At 38.1% G+C, this 17281-nt stretch overlaps 1 protein-coding gene across 7 annotated transcripts in view; it reads left to right on the top strand.

Moving 5' to 3' along the window:
- Positions 1 to 14731, top strand: part of NKAIN3 (sodium/potassium transporting ATPase interacting 3) — a 360907-nt gene extending 346176 nt beyond the window's left edge. For 4 of the 7 annotated variants that reach the window (XM_064507479.1, XM_064507475.1, XM_064507473.1 and 1 more), the window contains 2 exons: positions 8264 to 8347; positions 11830 to 14731. In XM_064507479.1, the coding sequence (XP_064363549.1) occupies positions 8264 to 8347; positions 11830 to 11843 (98 nt within the window). In that variant the 3' untranslated portion in view covers positions 11844 to 14731. Of the gene's footprint in view, positions 1 to 8263; positions 8348 to 11829 lie in introns of those variants that run through there. The other 3 variants (XM_064507480.1, XM_064507477.1, XM_064507476.1) reach the window with 2 other exon arrangements.
- The last annotated feature ends 2550 nt before the right edge of the window (positions 14732 to 17281 follow it).

The following is a 17281-nucleotide window of genomic DNA, read 5'->3' as shown; positions in this document are numbered from 1 at the left end:
ATTTACTGGGGCTAGGGAAGGCTGGCATGACAGTGATCAACAGATGGGTTATTTTGCTGGCTTCTCCATCTTGAAAAAACTATAGGTAAAAACAAAAGGAAGATTAGAGCTTTCTGGTTTGTGCTAGTCCAGAAAGATAAAATTTGAAAGATGACTGAGAATCTGTAGATCACAGGAGTTAATCTACTTATATTTCTGATCTGTACGCCTGAATTCAAAGAAGGCACAGTAAGACCTCACAGCTTACCTGTTGATTAATCAAAGAGGAGAACCGCTGGCCAGAGGCAAAGTCTGGAAGTTCCTGCTGGGATGAATAGAGGAAGGCTCCACCAAAGGAGGCAGCATGGTCTGCCTAACAGAGGGAAAAATAATAGTTTGGAGTTTAGAGATGTGGAAACCCTGGAAGATGTATGGTGCAAAGCCAGCTCCCCAAGGTCTGAGGCAGGCCACCACAAAGTTTGGTGTAGCTGTCAGCAGGAGCTGCAGAGGAAGGGAAATGCATATGATGCCCCACGATGAGGAGCGATGTTATATGATGAAGCAGGACTTCTGCAAAAGATTTCAGTGAAGGTTATGGGGGGAAAGGCAGGATGATAAATGAGAAGGAGGATTTGGAAATGGAAATTGTCTCATCTGAAGTGGAAAACAATGTTAAAAGCATGATGTACTTGGTATCAGAAAGTGGAGGCGAAATGAGATCACTAGATCAGAATCCTCCTGGGAAAGCTGGTACCTGGCATCTCAGGCTTCTGGAAGTAAATCTTTTAGCCTGTATGTCAAGTTAAAAATGGTAGTCTATACCTGCACCCTAGCGAAGTCAGCTGCTAATAAAAGAAAGAAGGGCCAGGGAGGAATAAGACTCAAAATGACTGACATCAGAAGGACAGAGACATTAAGCAGATTTTTAAAGGAAAGAATCAAAAGTAGGGACATGAAAGAAAGACAAGAAAAATTGCAACACAGGCTGAATGTGACAGAACTTAAATCAGCCACAGCTTTGAAGTGGATATGCATAGACCTTTTCATAGTGAACTCCCAAAGCATATCACAACACTGAATTCAAAAAAGTCAGAATTAAGTGGATTATAAACTCACACACTTCTTAAACAGATATCTCAAAGTTATGTATCATAGAAAATAGAAATGAGAGGCTTGTAGCATCTCCTCCTTTGTCTGTATCCGAGCGGTAGGAGAACCACACTTCCATTCTGAGTTTTGGCCAGCTTGCTGGCTTTTTTCATTGCAACAAACTCTGCTTGGTCTCCCCAGTCCTTAGCAGCACCCTCCTTCCTCTCTGCGAAGGCTTGCCGTGCCGCTGGGTCACTCTTCCCCTCAGCAGCCCCTGCCTGACTGTGAACTTCCAGTTCTTTGAGGTGCCTCTCTCCCTTGTGTCCTGCACCATTGCCCACACGCAGAAACACTCCTTCCCTAAACGTGCTTGGTTAATTCCTGGGGCAGAAGTGGACTCACTCTCATTCCAGATCCATTTACTCTTTGTAAAAGAACTAAAGATGCAAACACATGAAGCAAATATCACGTCACAGAGGATATTAGCAGCAAAGTTCAGGGGCAGTCTTCATCCCTGGGAAGGTGGGAACAAAAAACACAGAATCATTCAATGATACAAAGGATCCTTCAAGTGCCATATCCCACATTTTTAAAATGATGTTAATGTTCTTCTGCTGTGGATGGAAGATATGAACTTTCTTCTTTGTATGGAAATCCTTTACTCTGAATGGCACAAGTGTTCTGAAAGACATGGCTTTATCTCATGTATTTGCTCCTGTAAATGTATTGCTCAAGGAAATTTATGCTTAATTATTCCATAGAGCTGAACAGGATCTTCATTATATAAAGAGAAATAAATTTCACGTGAGGCATCCATATCATGTAGTTAAGGTAAGAAACAGCAGTTGATATATCCTTGGATATATAATAATGAGACAGATAGAGAGACTGAAAAGCTGTCTTAAAAATAGATAATTGTCTCATACTGACAAATAACTGAAGCAAAAGTATTGTTATGGATACAAAGAACAAAAGGCCAAAAATAGAGCCCTGTGGGATTCATCTGATGAGGGAAAAAAAAAATCTGAAAGAACAAAATACCTAACTTGCAAATTAGCAATGACCTGTAAGTGGGAGAGATCAATTCCAGTTGGTCCTAGCATCTACACTAAACATTTTTAAAAGAACACTGTAGTTTATGGCATAAAACTCAGCAGAAATAAAAAGGCACACTAATACATAACACATATCCCTGAATCAGGCTACAAGAAAAGATCAAAGCATACCTTCGAAAAGCTGATTCAGAGTTCTGCCTCTTCTGAAGCCAGCGTGGACACATTTATCATGAAGATCATTTTTTCTGAGGCATGACTGGAGCCTTTATGTACAGTAACAGTCTTTGTTCCTGACTACCCGAGCTGCCATTTTAGTGGATTGACTAGACGTGTTGCAAGAGTTTGATGGCGTTGTTTCTTCCTTGGTAAGAAATGTAGTCAATAGTTGTCATTTCTGGGTGTTAAACATTCTGTACCCACAGATGATTTTTCCTGCACTAACTTAATTTGTGCATTGGCAGTAACTTAATGGTAAGAAAAAGAAGGAATCACAGAGCATTCTGCACCAAGCGGGATTAGAAGGTGAAGGAAGCTAGAGGGCAGAAAAGTCAATAATTAGGGAAAACAATGTGAGCTAAAATTTTTCACCTTTTTAATCTTCTTACTGGATAAAAATGACCTAGTAAGATGTATTTGGGCCTATTTCTAATTCACTTTGGTCACAGGCACAAAGCAGCCTACCAGTCATTTTATTTCAAACAATCTTGTTTTAGAATTAGCAGTAGTATCTTTAAATACATGCCTTGGGAAAAAAAAGCTTTCTTTATTTGAAGTGATTATAAATATAATTTCCATATGCTTTTTTTCCATAAATAAATGACAAGTCCTTTAGTTATGAGTAACTAGGCAAGTATTTTAGTCATCAAGATGAAAATTAAGGGAAAAGAATGGTAGTGTTATCATTAAAATGAGGGACAGAATAGGTAACTATATAGGAAGAAAATATGCAATCAGAAATATTTCGTTATGACAACGTTGCAGATGAATAACGTAAGTCAGAGCCAACCTTGCTGAGATGCAAGGGATGTTGGTGCCCAGCCTGAGCTGCTTTCCTAAAAAAGATGAGGCTCTGAAAGGTATTTAGAGAGAGTATGATATATTTTAAACCTGTTCTCATTAATTTAAATTTTGAATATGGGTTTTGCAGACAGCAGAGTGTCAAGAAAAAAATGGATATTTCCTTAAGCTTAAAGAAAAGAATTCCTGTATATTTACAACTTCAAGTACATTAGTGATAATAAACTTCTGATAAGTGTATTTTTCTATAGACTTCATGTGCAATGATCATACTCTGCTAGGGACTTTACCAGGCAAGGGCTAGGAGACCTTAATGACTTGAAAGCAGTTGGGAATACTTCCTTTAAAATAACAAATGTTGTAGTCGGGCAGCCTGTCTCCTGGCTTTGGTAAAGGGATGGCATGGTTGTCAACAGCTTTCTAAGACACGGCATAGAGAACATTTTGGAAAGATGTTTTCAGATTCAGAACAGCCAGGGAGATCTGGGATGGGAAGGTCTGAGCCACTTTCACTTGCTAACACCTTTGATATTCCTTTTATCTCTTTCATCTTACTGGGCAGCAATATCCTTAGAGAATAAAAACCTCTGTGTGCCTGATGTGAATATGTTGGACATCAGAGAACTGACAAAATGAGGAGAGAGTTCAGCAGCAAAGATCATCAGTTAAAATTTCCATGCCAGTGCCATTTTAAGTCAACCTGAGAAAGGGTGCTTCTTTCAGCACAGTCCTGCAAAAAAGTGTGGTGATCAGAATAGTATTCACGTTACAATGCGGGGTGGTTTTTAAAATAAAGATATATCTCACTGGGTGAACACTAAAGAGAAAATGCAATGCCAAATTGGATAAAATTACTGCAGAACCCTGAAATATCCCCCTTCCAGCCTCTAGTAATAAAAGTTCGTGTAAATGTTTGCCTTCTAGTAATTTTCTGCCACTTTTTCCTGTCTTACCCTGATTGCTGTCAGTTAGTACTTTATAGAAACAGAAACAGAGCCACATATTATTATTCATGTCACTTCTTCCTTTCTTAATTGTCTTGCATGCATCTTCCCTCCTGTAGTCATCTACATAAATAAGAATCTATTATTTGGGGGATCCTGCAAAGAAATGTAGGATCCTTTTGCTACATGATTTGAGGCTCAGGTGCTTAGACTTCATATGAAGGGGGAAGAATAGATAGTATTGGCTCCTGACAGGTAACTGGATGGATATGTCTAGTTCAGTGAAGGATATAAGAACAGAATGGAAGGCAACAGAAAAAAATTGAAACCCTGGAAATGAACCATGCTTATCTGGAAAGTTTATATAAGCTACAAATTCAAACACTGGAAAGTCCAAAGTAAGTTTGGACTTTATACAGAACATCTAATACTGACTTATCAATTCTCCATTTTTGCTTTCTCTTTCTTGTTGACTTTGTCTCCTTTTCATACTGCCTGTCACTTAAACTGGTTGCACCCTCCACCACTCACCAACCTTTTCTTAATGAAAGTAATTGCATTATATTATATTGTTGCTGTTCAAAAAATCTCATCAGAGTACGAATAATACAATGCAAAATAGTATTTGGAACCCCATAGGTTAAGAAAAACTACTGTACATAAAAGCGTTCAAGCAAGCAGCTGCTAGCCTGTCTTCTCTGTTGGAAAAAGGCCAGCTGAAGGTGCTGACTATTCAAGCCACCGGTTTGGGGACTTGCTTACCTTCACATATAAAAAGGAGAGGCAAGCATAAGGAAGATCTGAGGTATACCAGGCCAAGAGACTTTCCAGAGGCTGCTCTTGCAGGACTTACTAAGAACTGTGTTGTCCTCATACCACTGTTCTGTTCATACCCTGCACCTCCAGACATGCTTAGACTTTGCCCACTTTGAAAGGAGAAATTAGTAATATACCAATGGGCTGACAAGCTCTGGCAGCTGTGTGCACAGGGCCTGCCAACAGGTCAGTAGGATATTGCCAGGGAAGCTGAATTTCAGATGAAAGGGTGGGGAAGGAAAAATGATTTCTTTTTCAGATCTCTGATTCTTCTGTGCAACTGTCAAAGGAAAGGAAATTTTAACCAGCGTATAGATGAATGCGTTGTATTAATAGCAATAAGGCATAGCTAAATGTCAGCTGTCTAAAAAAGAATAACCCCCCAAATTACTGATGACAGTGAATACACCTTCTTCAGCCAGCAGCGTCTCGCGCTTTTCTCACTCGAGCAGATTATGACAACTGTTCCTCTGATATGACCCATGAGTGAATGAACATCATGTTAATGGACTACCCGCAGTGGACAGCCAGTGCAGATTTGCACTTCCAAGCCCAGCAGGTAGTGAACTCTGAAAGAACATTTCACACTGCCCATTAAGCATCCAGCATGACCACAGAACTGAGGTGACACAAGGAGGAAGCAATTCCCTGGGAATATGGATCATGTTTTGCAGCCAGCTGCAGATAAAATAACTAGTTTCTGCTGTAACCTGCTATTATCTGTGCGGTGCTAAAAAAATCCTCTCCCTAGGATTTTAAGTTTCTCTCTGCATGACTGTAGATAATGACTGGACTCCATGGGGTGCTCCTTTTCTAGTGACTGAATATCCCTGCTGCTAATGTCATAGGTTTTTTGGGGGGCAGGGGGGTTATTTTAATGAACAAAATTATAGAAGTATAGGAAATGATTTTTTTTTCATTGAACTTTATTCCAGGCATATGCAGCTTTCCAAAGTTAATTGTTGTAGTCCTATGAATTTATGGCAGTTATCATACATAATCCATTAACCAGGCCAGAAATAAACAAAATCAATTATTCAGTATCAATCACCCTTAAACTAATGTTTTCCTCTTGGAAACCTATACAAATGTTACAGCTGTTTACTCTTGCCCATTTAAACAGAGGAATGTATGTATGCATCCTAAAGTTCACTAAATGTAAAGCTTTATTTGATCAAAGTTGGATGTCTCAGATGCCTGTTTGAACTGAAAGGTACATAGTAATATCTCCACACAGAATGAGGATAAAAATTCAAATCTCTATACTTAATGGCTGCCATTCCCTTGTGGTCTCAGTCCTGGGAGTCTAGCAGACATAAGTGGGGAAAACATCAGGTAAAATCAGTCTGAATTTTTTAAATGAAAACTAATTTGAAATTTAAATAACTGACAATGAATTTTCATATTCAAGATTTATCAGCTATCTCTCCATGAAACAGAATGTATGCAGAAAATGGCACATCCCATTGTCTTGTGTGATAGAGCTGCTTCTTGCCTTGAGAATTGTCTCAGCATGAAGTCTAAGTCAAACTTCAGCTTTAGCTGAATGGAGCACGTATCTTGGAAAGCAAAAGAGGAAGCTCCATCTACATGGATGTGAGTGCCTGAGCTCTGAACCTTTTTGATGGTGTTGTTAAATATATTTTCTTTGCCAGAAAAAAACATGTCTATATTGCCAGTCATTAACACATATTAACTTCATTTGTTTCTCCAAAAGATTTGGTGGCAGCAGAGCTAGTTACTTTAAACTCTCTTCCTGCTTACAGAAGCAGGAAGACTGTGTTTGTTATTGGTGAGAGAGGAGTTATGAGTGGTTCTGAAGTGGTGAATCATCTCAAAAATGTACTTGCTAACTCCTTCTATCACATGCCCGAAGTAAAAAATAATCCTATTCAGAGAGCAGAGAAAACTACAGTACATAACCACACAACCAGATTCTATTACTATGGACATGATTTCTTCTGAAAAATGAATCAGTAGCTATGAATCATATTAGACAATCAGATATTTGAAAAGCTAGCTTTTCTAAAAATACGTCTGCAAATACATCTCTTTTTAAGGGTTGGGTCCCATTCGTGCTTAGGTCAGTTTTCATGTATGGTGTTTTATTTTGTTATAGTTTTGTGAAAGAGGGTTGCAACATGAAAGAAAGTGTAATAGAGGAGATGCATATCAGCTAGGGCTGACATTCAATTGTTCGCCATTATGTCCTGCTAACAGAGTTTTAAGAAAATGTCCTTGCAGCTAAGGTGATGGTCCATAACTGAAATGAATCGAATTCAGTTTTCAGCTAAGCAACCCCTTTTTGAACTCAAGACGAAAGGCGATTAAACACAACAGGTGCATTTCCATGAATTTCAGAGGGTATTTCATCAGTTCTTCAATCTCTAAGCCTCACTTCTCCATCCTCTCATCCTGGACAAGCACTCTTTCTTCCTGTGTTTACCTAGTAAATACATTGTTTGGAAAGGGGCTGTTTCTTATTAAGTGCTCATATAGTGATTAGCACAATAAGGATGTAATTTAATTTAGGACCTAAATATATTCTTGCAATGCAAATAATGGCAATTGCTTTCCATGTGACGAAAGATTCCTAATGTGCTGTAAATTTGTCAGATCTATACTGGGACTGTAAAAGCCCTTCTAAATCAACATGACCATAGAAGGAACTAAAAATTTCTTAAAAGCTCGTATCTCCACATTATTTCTGATATGGGAATCCTAAGACAAAGTGGGGAAGGATTCTGAAAAGATTTCCTGTCCCCAAAAGTTCATTCACAGAAGATTCTGCTGCTTTTTCACATACAGTCTTCACGAGTTTATTCTCAAACACTTTTGGTTTTCATTGCCTTGTTACATTGCCATGACTCCATTGATTTGTAAAACTCCAGGTGAAATTGGTTCACAGAGACGAAGTTCTCTATTGTTTCCACAGGCTAAATTTCTAAATGCTTCAAAAGGAATTTGATCTGAATTAATTATACTGAATTAAATATGAAATATATACTGAGAGTACTGTAAAAAGAAGATGCTACGTTATCTTACAGTGGTTACTATTTACTTACACTGCAGATTTGTAAATGTTCCTTTTGCAAGCACACTAAGAGCAGCATGCCTGTCTGGTCACTTAGTTGATAGACTATCTTGCCAGGCACAGTGCTAAATAGACCCCAAAGAAGACAGAGCATAGAGCCTCTCTAAGCCTGTTTTGCACTATTTTTACCTACTTGTTTATTTCTGGTATGCAAACTGCACATGTGCTTAATATTTTTTCTTTTTTTGAATATAATTTGTCCATATTTATTTTTAAGTTGACATATTTTCATTTCCATTTGTTCATTTCTGGAACTGTTGTATTTTCAGTTGATTTCATAGGTGGACTTGACACATACTCCTACCGACAACCCCCCCAGGAACATGTTGAATTAAAGCCTGTAAAGCCCGTAGGTAAGGTTCTGGTCCCATGGACCACATTAATCCTTCTAACTGGAATGAAACCTAACCCTCTCCTGAAATAATTTTGGCATGAGGTTACTAATAATTTAATTATATTTTAATTATAACCTAATTAAAAATTAATCCACATAAAACATGTTAGTGAGTACCATTGAGTGTCATTGGTGGCATATCTGCTAAAGCAAGGATTAGTAGATATCACCATGTCCACCATGCTGTGCCTCATCTTAATGCAAGGAGAGGCTATCAGTGAAGGATGGAGTCGCTTCCCTGCTGACTTCTTAGCAAGAACAGGGGTGGTGTATGGCTGCTACTGCATAATAATCACTTAACACACTTATGGAAAAGCAGAAGCTCCTATGTTTGTCTAGCTACTGAAAGAAAAATGTTCGCTGAAAAACTACTAGTCAGCTTAAAATCCATCTGTACATTTTCACTGGAACTTCATTATCTTTTTTTCCTCGGTTATTGTCTCCCACGCTTAAAGCACAATTTTCATAGTCTCTGCCTACAAAATATTCTCCACTACCTAATGGAACATTTTAGATGCATACCATTTCATTTTATTTGGAATAAATTAAAGTACAGGAAGATATTAGCAGTACATATATTTTGGCAGAAGCTCAGATAACTTCAGATAGATGATACTTCAAAGGACATTGGTGAAATGGAAGATGTTCATTTGAAAATGTCAACAATGTCTTGTTAGGTGCTTGTAAGTTGTTGTTGCCTTCAGATTTACCTTTGGGCCTTTCATGCATCTTAAATGTAACATGAAACCCAAGTGTAGCTGACTGACTGAACTTGATGTAATGACCTACTATGTTTTACTTATTAGCCAAGAGAATTAAAATGGGACTGAAGGTTTTTTTCCTTGTGTATGCATGTGTGTACATGCTGGGAGTTTTAACTTAAAGATCAAAACAGTTGCTAAAAAAGTATTTTGGGCTGGAAATTTGACACCCTGCTTGGGACTTTATTACTTTTTGTGTGTTTTTTTAAATACATTTTATTCATGCTGCAGCTTCCAGTTTGTAGAAATAAATGCGGACAAAACATTATCCAATTTTAGTAAGTAAATATTGTGGGATTATGAAAGCCTGAAAAGAAAAAAAAAAAAAAAAACCTATCTCCATATAACAATGTATGTTAGAGCAGGAAGAAATATCACATTAAGACACTAAAATAAACAATAATGAATGGTTTGGCATGGCATTAGCTACATTGGATGTAGTAGTTTCCCTATACTGGAACCTGCATTTTCATGAATGTTTCATGAAATACTGTTTTTGCTGCATTTTGTGTGGGAAAGATGACAGTAGAATGGAGTTTTGACCGTTCTAATTGAGATGCTGGAGACTAAAAAAGTGAAATAAGTATCCAGGAAAAAAGAAAGTCACAGCTTTTACACCTCTCCATAAAAGATTTTAATCTCTAGAGCTGCACTGAGGCTAATTTGAAAGCATTAGGTGAATACATGTTTAGTGCTTTCTTAATAAATTCACTATTACTAAAGGAGAGAAAACACTGACATTTTCAGAAAATATTTTTAAATATATATCTGTTTCTGCAAAATCTGTTCTGTTTGTTTTACAGTAGAGAACTTCTTGTTCTTTGATTAACTTAGTTAAGTAGCTCAAAGGAGAAAAATAATATCCGTGATCTAAGTCTGAATTAAAAGCCAAATTATGGAAACGATTTGAATAGTCAGTGGATTGTGCTAGCCACCAATTTGCAGATGCTTTTCTGTCTGCAGCACATCTGTCTGCTTGACTTCTTTCAATAAGTTAATTGCTATCAGTACCAGTTATATACAGTCTGAGAATCCAGAGGGTCTCCCTAAGAAATCTGACTTCTAGTATCCAGGCTCTTAAAAACTCCGTTTCTATTCATTTGGAGGTGAACATGAAAAATCCTTGTTAAATATATTAAGTGCCTTAATAAATGTTACAAATCTTTTTCCATCTTCACCACTCTACTCATGGGAAAAAATTAGTGTGATGCTTTTTATAGATGATAATTTGGCTGTATATCCATTTTCCTCATCTCATCCATTTTCTTATTTCATGCATGAATTAACTAAACAGCGCATTAAAAATACAAGGTTCTGTGGCCTCATCAAACTATGCAGAAGGCATTCACAGTGTTTATTGAGTACTCATATTCAGTATAATATCTGCTTAGTGCTGCCATAATTATTAATGATTAGCAAGTCTAAGAATAGTTCTTTTCACCCATGGGAAGAGGTTAAACTTGAACATGTTCTCACACAGAACATTTCTTAATGCAAATATTAACAATCATAGCTTGTTTGATTGCTGTTGGTTCTTCCTGTAACTTCAGTAGGCTACAGGACAAGCAAAAGCAGAATCCCTGTCCTGTACTGTGTAGTTTAAATTAAGATGTGGGGAAGGGAGGACACAAGGGAGCGGAGGAAAAGTCATCCTGTTCCCTTTGGGACTAAAGCACATGAACTATAAAGAAGCCTATTGTGTCTTCACGTTTCAAGCACAACATCAACAGCCAGGTCACTTGGTGGTAGTGAGAATTGCTTGATGTGCTGCTTGATGGAAGAGAGAAACAAGGGGATTAGAAGAAAAAAAACAACATTGCATTTTGGTTTACATTGTCTTTTTTAAAAATTTATTTATTTTCATGACTTCCAGAGGTTAAAATTTCTTGCCTACCATTCCCGTTTGCATGACTAGATCAGATCCACTGTTATTATAGCCCTGGGCTATCCTGTCTGGAGAGACACTGAATCCCTAATTCCCCAGGAGAAATAGCATTTCTAAGGACAATACTGGCTTCTGCTCATGGAACCAATGGAGTGGCTGAGAAACTCGGCCAGTGGAGTGGTTACCACCCTGCAATGGGTCGGTGTGATCCTGTCCTGTTTGTATGTTCTCCTACACTCTACCACTATGAAATCACTCTGAAAGAAGGTTTTTTTCTAGGTTACACAAGTAAACGTGCTTTTCAGGCAGGTATGTGAGAATGCACAGATTATGTGGGCATGTGATTGTGGTGAGGACTATAAATAGTGTGAATCCTGTTCAGATGTATGTGTTTGTAACCGGGTCATGTGAGAATTTTATAACCTGGTGAACAGAAACCTTTTACTGTTAAAACACATTATGCTGAAAAGGATCTATTATTATGAGAACTTCAAGCACGGTTTACCACCTGTGGTATTTTTCTTCAAATGTTTTTTGCCTTTGTGGTGCACCTGATCTTAAACCAAACCAAAATACAAAGCTACTGCTCCATATCCAGGCATTTATCCTTGACCTTATTTGTGTCTCTTAGAGCTGAGGAAATTAATGTCCAGAGGTTTTTGTATCTGCTTGTTCATTTGTTGCTAACCTGTTAGCTGGCATGAGTTTACATCTCACAAACTAAAAGATAGATAAGATAGAACAGAAGATATGGAAATTTTCATTTGTAAGTAATTCATATGTTCTGCTTTTTAGGTCGAAATAAGTAATCAACATTTACTCAAGACTTCTGCTGTCACTGAAGAAACAGATATTAGAAGAAAAGACTAACTTCATGACTCATTGTTCTGGAAGAAACACATCATCCGTTCCTCACGGCATGTGGATTATTCTTCCCACAGGCCCAGTGTCATTATCAGCATTGTTATTTGGTAGCTCCCTGTAGATGATCTTGAATTTTTCGATAATTTACTTATATGAACACTTGTAAATTGTAAATTTTTCTTTTTTAATTTCAAGATTTTTACAATGTTTAGTGTTAAGGCATGAAAACAAAGCAGCCAGTGAAAACTATAAGGCTATGTCTTTCTCAAGGAAGTCAGTATTTCTTGATTGATGGAATCATACTGTGCCTAGTCAAGATTGTGTCAGTAAACCATAATTTTGACCTCAAAATATGCATCAGGAGTCAAATATTAACAGTGTAAAAGAGATCATTTTCAATGCTATATGTAAAATTTACAGTGTCCACTCCTTGCATTGTTTGAACTACTGTATGCAGTAGGAATTGATCTATGACTCTTCTCGGCCAGATGTTCCAGCACTAAAATACTCATCTAATTATTCCAGTTCATATATGGATCCTTCTCCATCTTTAATCTCTTTTGCCCTGAGCCCACCAATAGTAGTTTTCTGCGATCTGAAGGGAAGTAAAGTGGCAATTCTCTATGGATGCCACTATCTAGGAACCCTTAAATGCAGAGCTCTTTGGATGTCTGTGATTTGCGCATTTTTAAACCCTTCCTCCCTTTTCCCAGGAAGAAGCCACACATGAATGTAAAGTATAGGCATCAACTGAGCCTTAGGAGCTTCTGGGGACTTTTTGTAATTTTGCTCTTAACTTAAAAGTAAACAAGAAGACCTAGAAATGTGTATAAAAGTTTGTAAAGTTGTTTGTAAATACTTCTAGACAAAAAATGTATGTAACTCTGTGGTATTTTCTGTCATCACTAGTATAAAGTGATACACAAAAGCTGTTTTCTTTGGGGAACTGGCAGTCTTTTTAACATAACTCCTTTCTCTCTTCTTAATTAATATTTAAAATATTGTGCACAGTCATATATCCACAAGGCCTACATGCCTTAGCATTCAGCGGGAATTTCATTAGGGCTTTGGGCCTGTTTCCCTCTTTATTTCTTCTCTGTTTGTGGCTTCTTTGGCGAGGCTGTCAGGAAGGACATTTCTTCTGATATGTATATCTCACCTCCCCACTCGAAGCTGAACAGAGGTCCACTAAGTTCCTTCATAAATACACTAAGCAGTCTTTGGCTGGTAATCAACATTCAGAACATGAATTTGCTGTCTTCTGTTGAAGCATGCCTCGCTTGCATTTTCAAATCTGTGCAGATTAGACCTAGATGAAAGCTTGTCTTGATTCTTTCCCTTTTAAAGTTTATTTGTGTTATTTGTCAATGAAAATGTTAACAAATATAATGAAGGCAGAGTCTGTCATTTTTAGGAGATAATGAAGAGCCTTGTGCTGCTTTCATCTGTTTCCCAGTTAGTTGAACCAAGACCTCACTGTCTTTGGAGAAAACACAGTCTGAACATAGGTTAACCTTCCCTGAAGCCAAATACGAAGCAAGTGTTAAGACAAAGTCGACAGAAATGACAATTGAATGAAACCTTTTATTAGTATTCCTAGGATTAGATATACCTCAGACAGTACGTATTTTTTGTGTGAAGTCAGACTGTGCAAAAAAGAGGAATGCTTTATATGCAGATAATGTCCTTGTGTATTTGTGTGTTCACTCATACACTATTTCCCCACATATTTTAGAATACTACCAAGTAAGTGGTTTCTCCCATCCTGAAGTCCTCATCTTTACACTAAAAAGTAGATAGTTTGTCACAAAACTAATATGAATAATATCATTTTTGAGGCATCATGAACATTGCAGTGTGAATTGCTTTATATCTGTAATATTTGAATAAGGTGATAACATTCCTATCTACTCCTGCAATGTTTTACTTGCCCTTAGCACGAATGATTATTTTGTTTCTTTACATGATGCCTTACACGATGATGATGTCTATCTAGCCATTGCGTGCAGCCTTCTGTGTGTATGATGACTCCAGATTTTCAGAGGCCGGGATACCCAACTGCTGCTCAGAGTCTGACAGTTTGCAGAAGCTGACCTGTCTCAACTCTCTCGATTACAGACAGAGTCCAGGATGTGGGCATTTAGCACAGATTCCTATGATCAACACAATTTTATTTTGAGCTTTCCATTCCAGTATTAATTTCCTGGCTTTAATTATTATAACTGGCAGATTGAAGGCTGGGGGCCTTGAACCCTAGTACTGTGCTCAGGATCAGAGAAGAGGAAAAGCAAGGGGTGCTACATTCCTTTCAGTTGCACAGATTCTCCTCCAGAACTGAATAAACTCTGTTCTGGCAGAGCTTTGAAAGCGTATATTTAATTTTCTGCAAAGACAGAAACATCTGCTGTACCATGTTTTACAAATTCATCTGAGTGTATTTATTCCCTGCCTTTCTGTGGAACCTTCAGATTTTCAGCTTACTAATAGAGAACTGTGTATATATCGCAAAAATTCTGTAAAGGTAGAGTCTGACATCTCTTCCTTGTGAAATATTGATCATTTTTTAGCTGGGGAACACAAACTAGTATACCCTAAATAAGCGTAAAATCCCGGAATCCTTACCAATACAGCAAGGCTGCCATCTGTCTCACTTAATGAACAGAACGCTCCTGATTGAGAGGAATTTGTCTTCATTAGAGCAAGCTAAAATGCACACTGCAATACTGAGGAAAACTGTCATTCTTTTCTAAATTGAGACATAAAAAATAGTACCAATGAATCTGTACATGCTGGAAAAGAAATCTTAAGAATAATAAATGGATTTGAATGTTAATTGCTGTGTCCTCCAATACAGTAGAATATATGGGCTAACATTTTTATGGGAAGCCTTGAGCAACAATTCCTTTATTTTTGCAACACATACATTCAGTAACGTGTTAGGTGAGTCACAGATCAGTCAGCTACACAGGAAGTGACTGTTGGCTTTCTGAATAAACTCAGATAGTTTTGTTAAGATTAACTGTAACATGGAGTTTCAGGAAATGACTAGGTTTATACCGCAAAACAGAATTTGCTGACAATCCTAAAATCTCAGAGCAGGTTATCAGTTGGTATAAACTGTCCTGGGCTGCATTATTAAGTCATGCTGTAACAATTTATAGGAGCTGAAGATCTCTCCTTCAGACTTTCAAATCTTTTTCCCTTCTCCAAGTTTCTGCTTAATTCAAGTTTTACAGAGAATCAGATTTGCAACAGTACTTTGATAGCGAAACTGGAGATGTGACAGCAGGAATATGTCCATATACACTCACTAAGGACTGTGTTAGGTACCACTAGTTCCATAAAAGAGCAGGCAACATTTTCAGGACCTGAAAACAGGAGATTGAGAAGTGTTTATGAATATGTTTTTGCATGGTACAATGACATAGAGTGATCATATATTAAAATTTCTGATGTTGCGGGAGGTATTATTGGTTGGGCTGATGTCCCACTCTCTCTTATCCATAGAGATTTTTGACACAAAAAATTGAAATAATTAAATGCTTTGAAATTCAATTATGAGCCTGAAGAACTCTATAAAGTGGAACAGCTCATAGCCTGGATTTAGTAAAGGGTCTTTTTAGTGCTAGGATACAACGTTCACTACTAAAAATAATTTCCAATAGAGCTATATAAGTTAAAACCATGGGAATTTTGCCTGCTAGCTTTCATCTAACACCTGCCTTCTTTCGGTGGTGCAGTTGACACTATTAAAAAGATGGTATTTACCATATATTAATGAGAATATTCAAGTTTGAAGCTAGGGAAATAGGAACTGAATAACATGTGACATGTCTAACTTTTCCTGTCTAAAACCTCTGACAAAAAAATTGGGTCACTCCAAAAGATATAGTCCTGCCCCAAAACACCCTTTAATGAATTGTTTCTTCGCATGCAGCTGTCACGCAGTGATTTGCTCCATGTTTCGATCTGGGATTTCACCTCTCCATCCAGCTGCCCACAGCTCAGATGGAGTGAAACCTTAGTCACCTCAAAGCCCTGTGTTGGCAGGTGCTGCCTCTTTTCTTAATGGAAACTGCTGTATGCTTCTCTGCACCGGGCTCTCTGCCTGTCTTTCTTGTAAGGATTATCGCATTAGAAAAGCCAGCTAGCAATCTATCAAATTCCTTTAACAGACTTTGACAGTGGCAAACAAAAAATGACATTCCAAACTAATTGGCCTGCCTCCTTCTGGAATCGGCCTCATCTAGTTTAATTATAACAAATTCCAACCTGGAAGCTGTTTAAAACACTGAAAAAGTTTTCTTTCAAGGTGGTAAAATGTTCCTTCCACATACAGCTCCCATGTCTGCAGGCCCTGGTTTCTTACAAGCAAATTCAGCTCCTTACCCACTATATTAAACATCTTGAGAGAAACCTGTTCTTTATTCCAAATTGTCATTATTTAGCTATTTGAGGCCTGCTCTCTCAAACTCAGGTCAATGGAGTGAAGATACATTCCAGGATCAGGCCCTGACTCATCCTCTTCTCAATTTCCCTCATTTCCATGTATTTTATTTATGTTTCCCCTGCCAACAGCCTCTGCCCCGACCCAGTTGCTCACTGGCCCTAGGCCAAGCGGCTCGCCCTGCTCAGGGCTCCTGGAGAGGGGCCTGGCCACTTTGACGCTCCCAGCAATACTCAGTCCCTTATTCCTAAAGCACAGTCATTTCTTTTGGTGGCATTTCAGTCTAAAGCACCTGTAGTAGTGATTGGACCATGTCACTGTCTGCCAGAATAGCGCTTTTATGGCTGGGTTACACCGTCAGGTGGTGTCGGAGACTTGGTGGGTTAGTGCTGTACAGGGTGAAGGGTACCCTCACGCATAAAGCCTCAAAGCAGTGGTCTCTAGAGCTGACTATCCTATGAAAAATACCTGAGGTTCAACCTGGAAGAGATTAGTTAATTTGCAGCAAAACAGAGTTCAGAAGCAAGCTAATATATACGTTATGGAGAATCAGGGGATTCAGATCTGTGAAAATGGGCACATAAGAAAGATATTTCATATGAAGACAATGCTGTAGGATTTGCTTCTTAGAGCTATGCCTGCACTGCATTCTAGGGGTATGTTCACAGCGTGCCAGAGCACCCTTGATCACCCTGGGCTACAGGTATCAGTGTGCTTCACTGTAAGGGGGCACGAGGCTGTCCAGCAGTCTAAAAACTTACTTGGCAGGCAAAGACACAGATCTAGCCTGTACTGCTTGTTTTTTGACAGCTATGTGTCAGATGTGCTTTTTTCCCCGAGTTGAGATGCAACTGCTGATAAACAATGGGCTTTTTGGCCATAATTTCTGTTTCCTTCATATAGGTCATAATTTGAGTGTTTTTCTTTGATTTTAAA

This window comes from Dromaius novaehollandiae, chromosome 2, assembly GCF_036370855.1.
Source record: "Dromaius novaehollandiae isolate bDroNov1 chromosome 2, bDroNov1.hap1, whole genome shotgun sequence".
NCBI classification, from domain to species: domain Eukaryota; kingdom Metazoa; phylum Chordata; class Aves; order Casuariiformes; family Dromaiidae; genus Dromaius; species Dromaius novaehollandiae.
The sequence above is the reverse complement of the archived record's forward strand: the minus strand, read 5'-3'. Positions and strand labels throughout refer to the sequence as shown.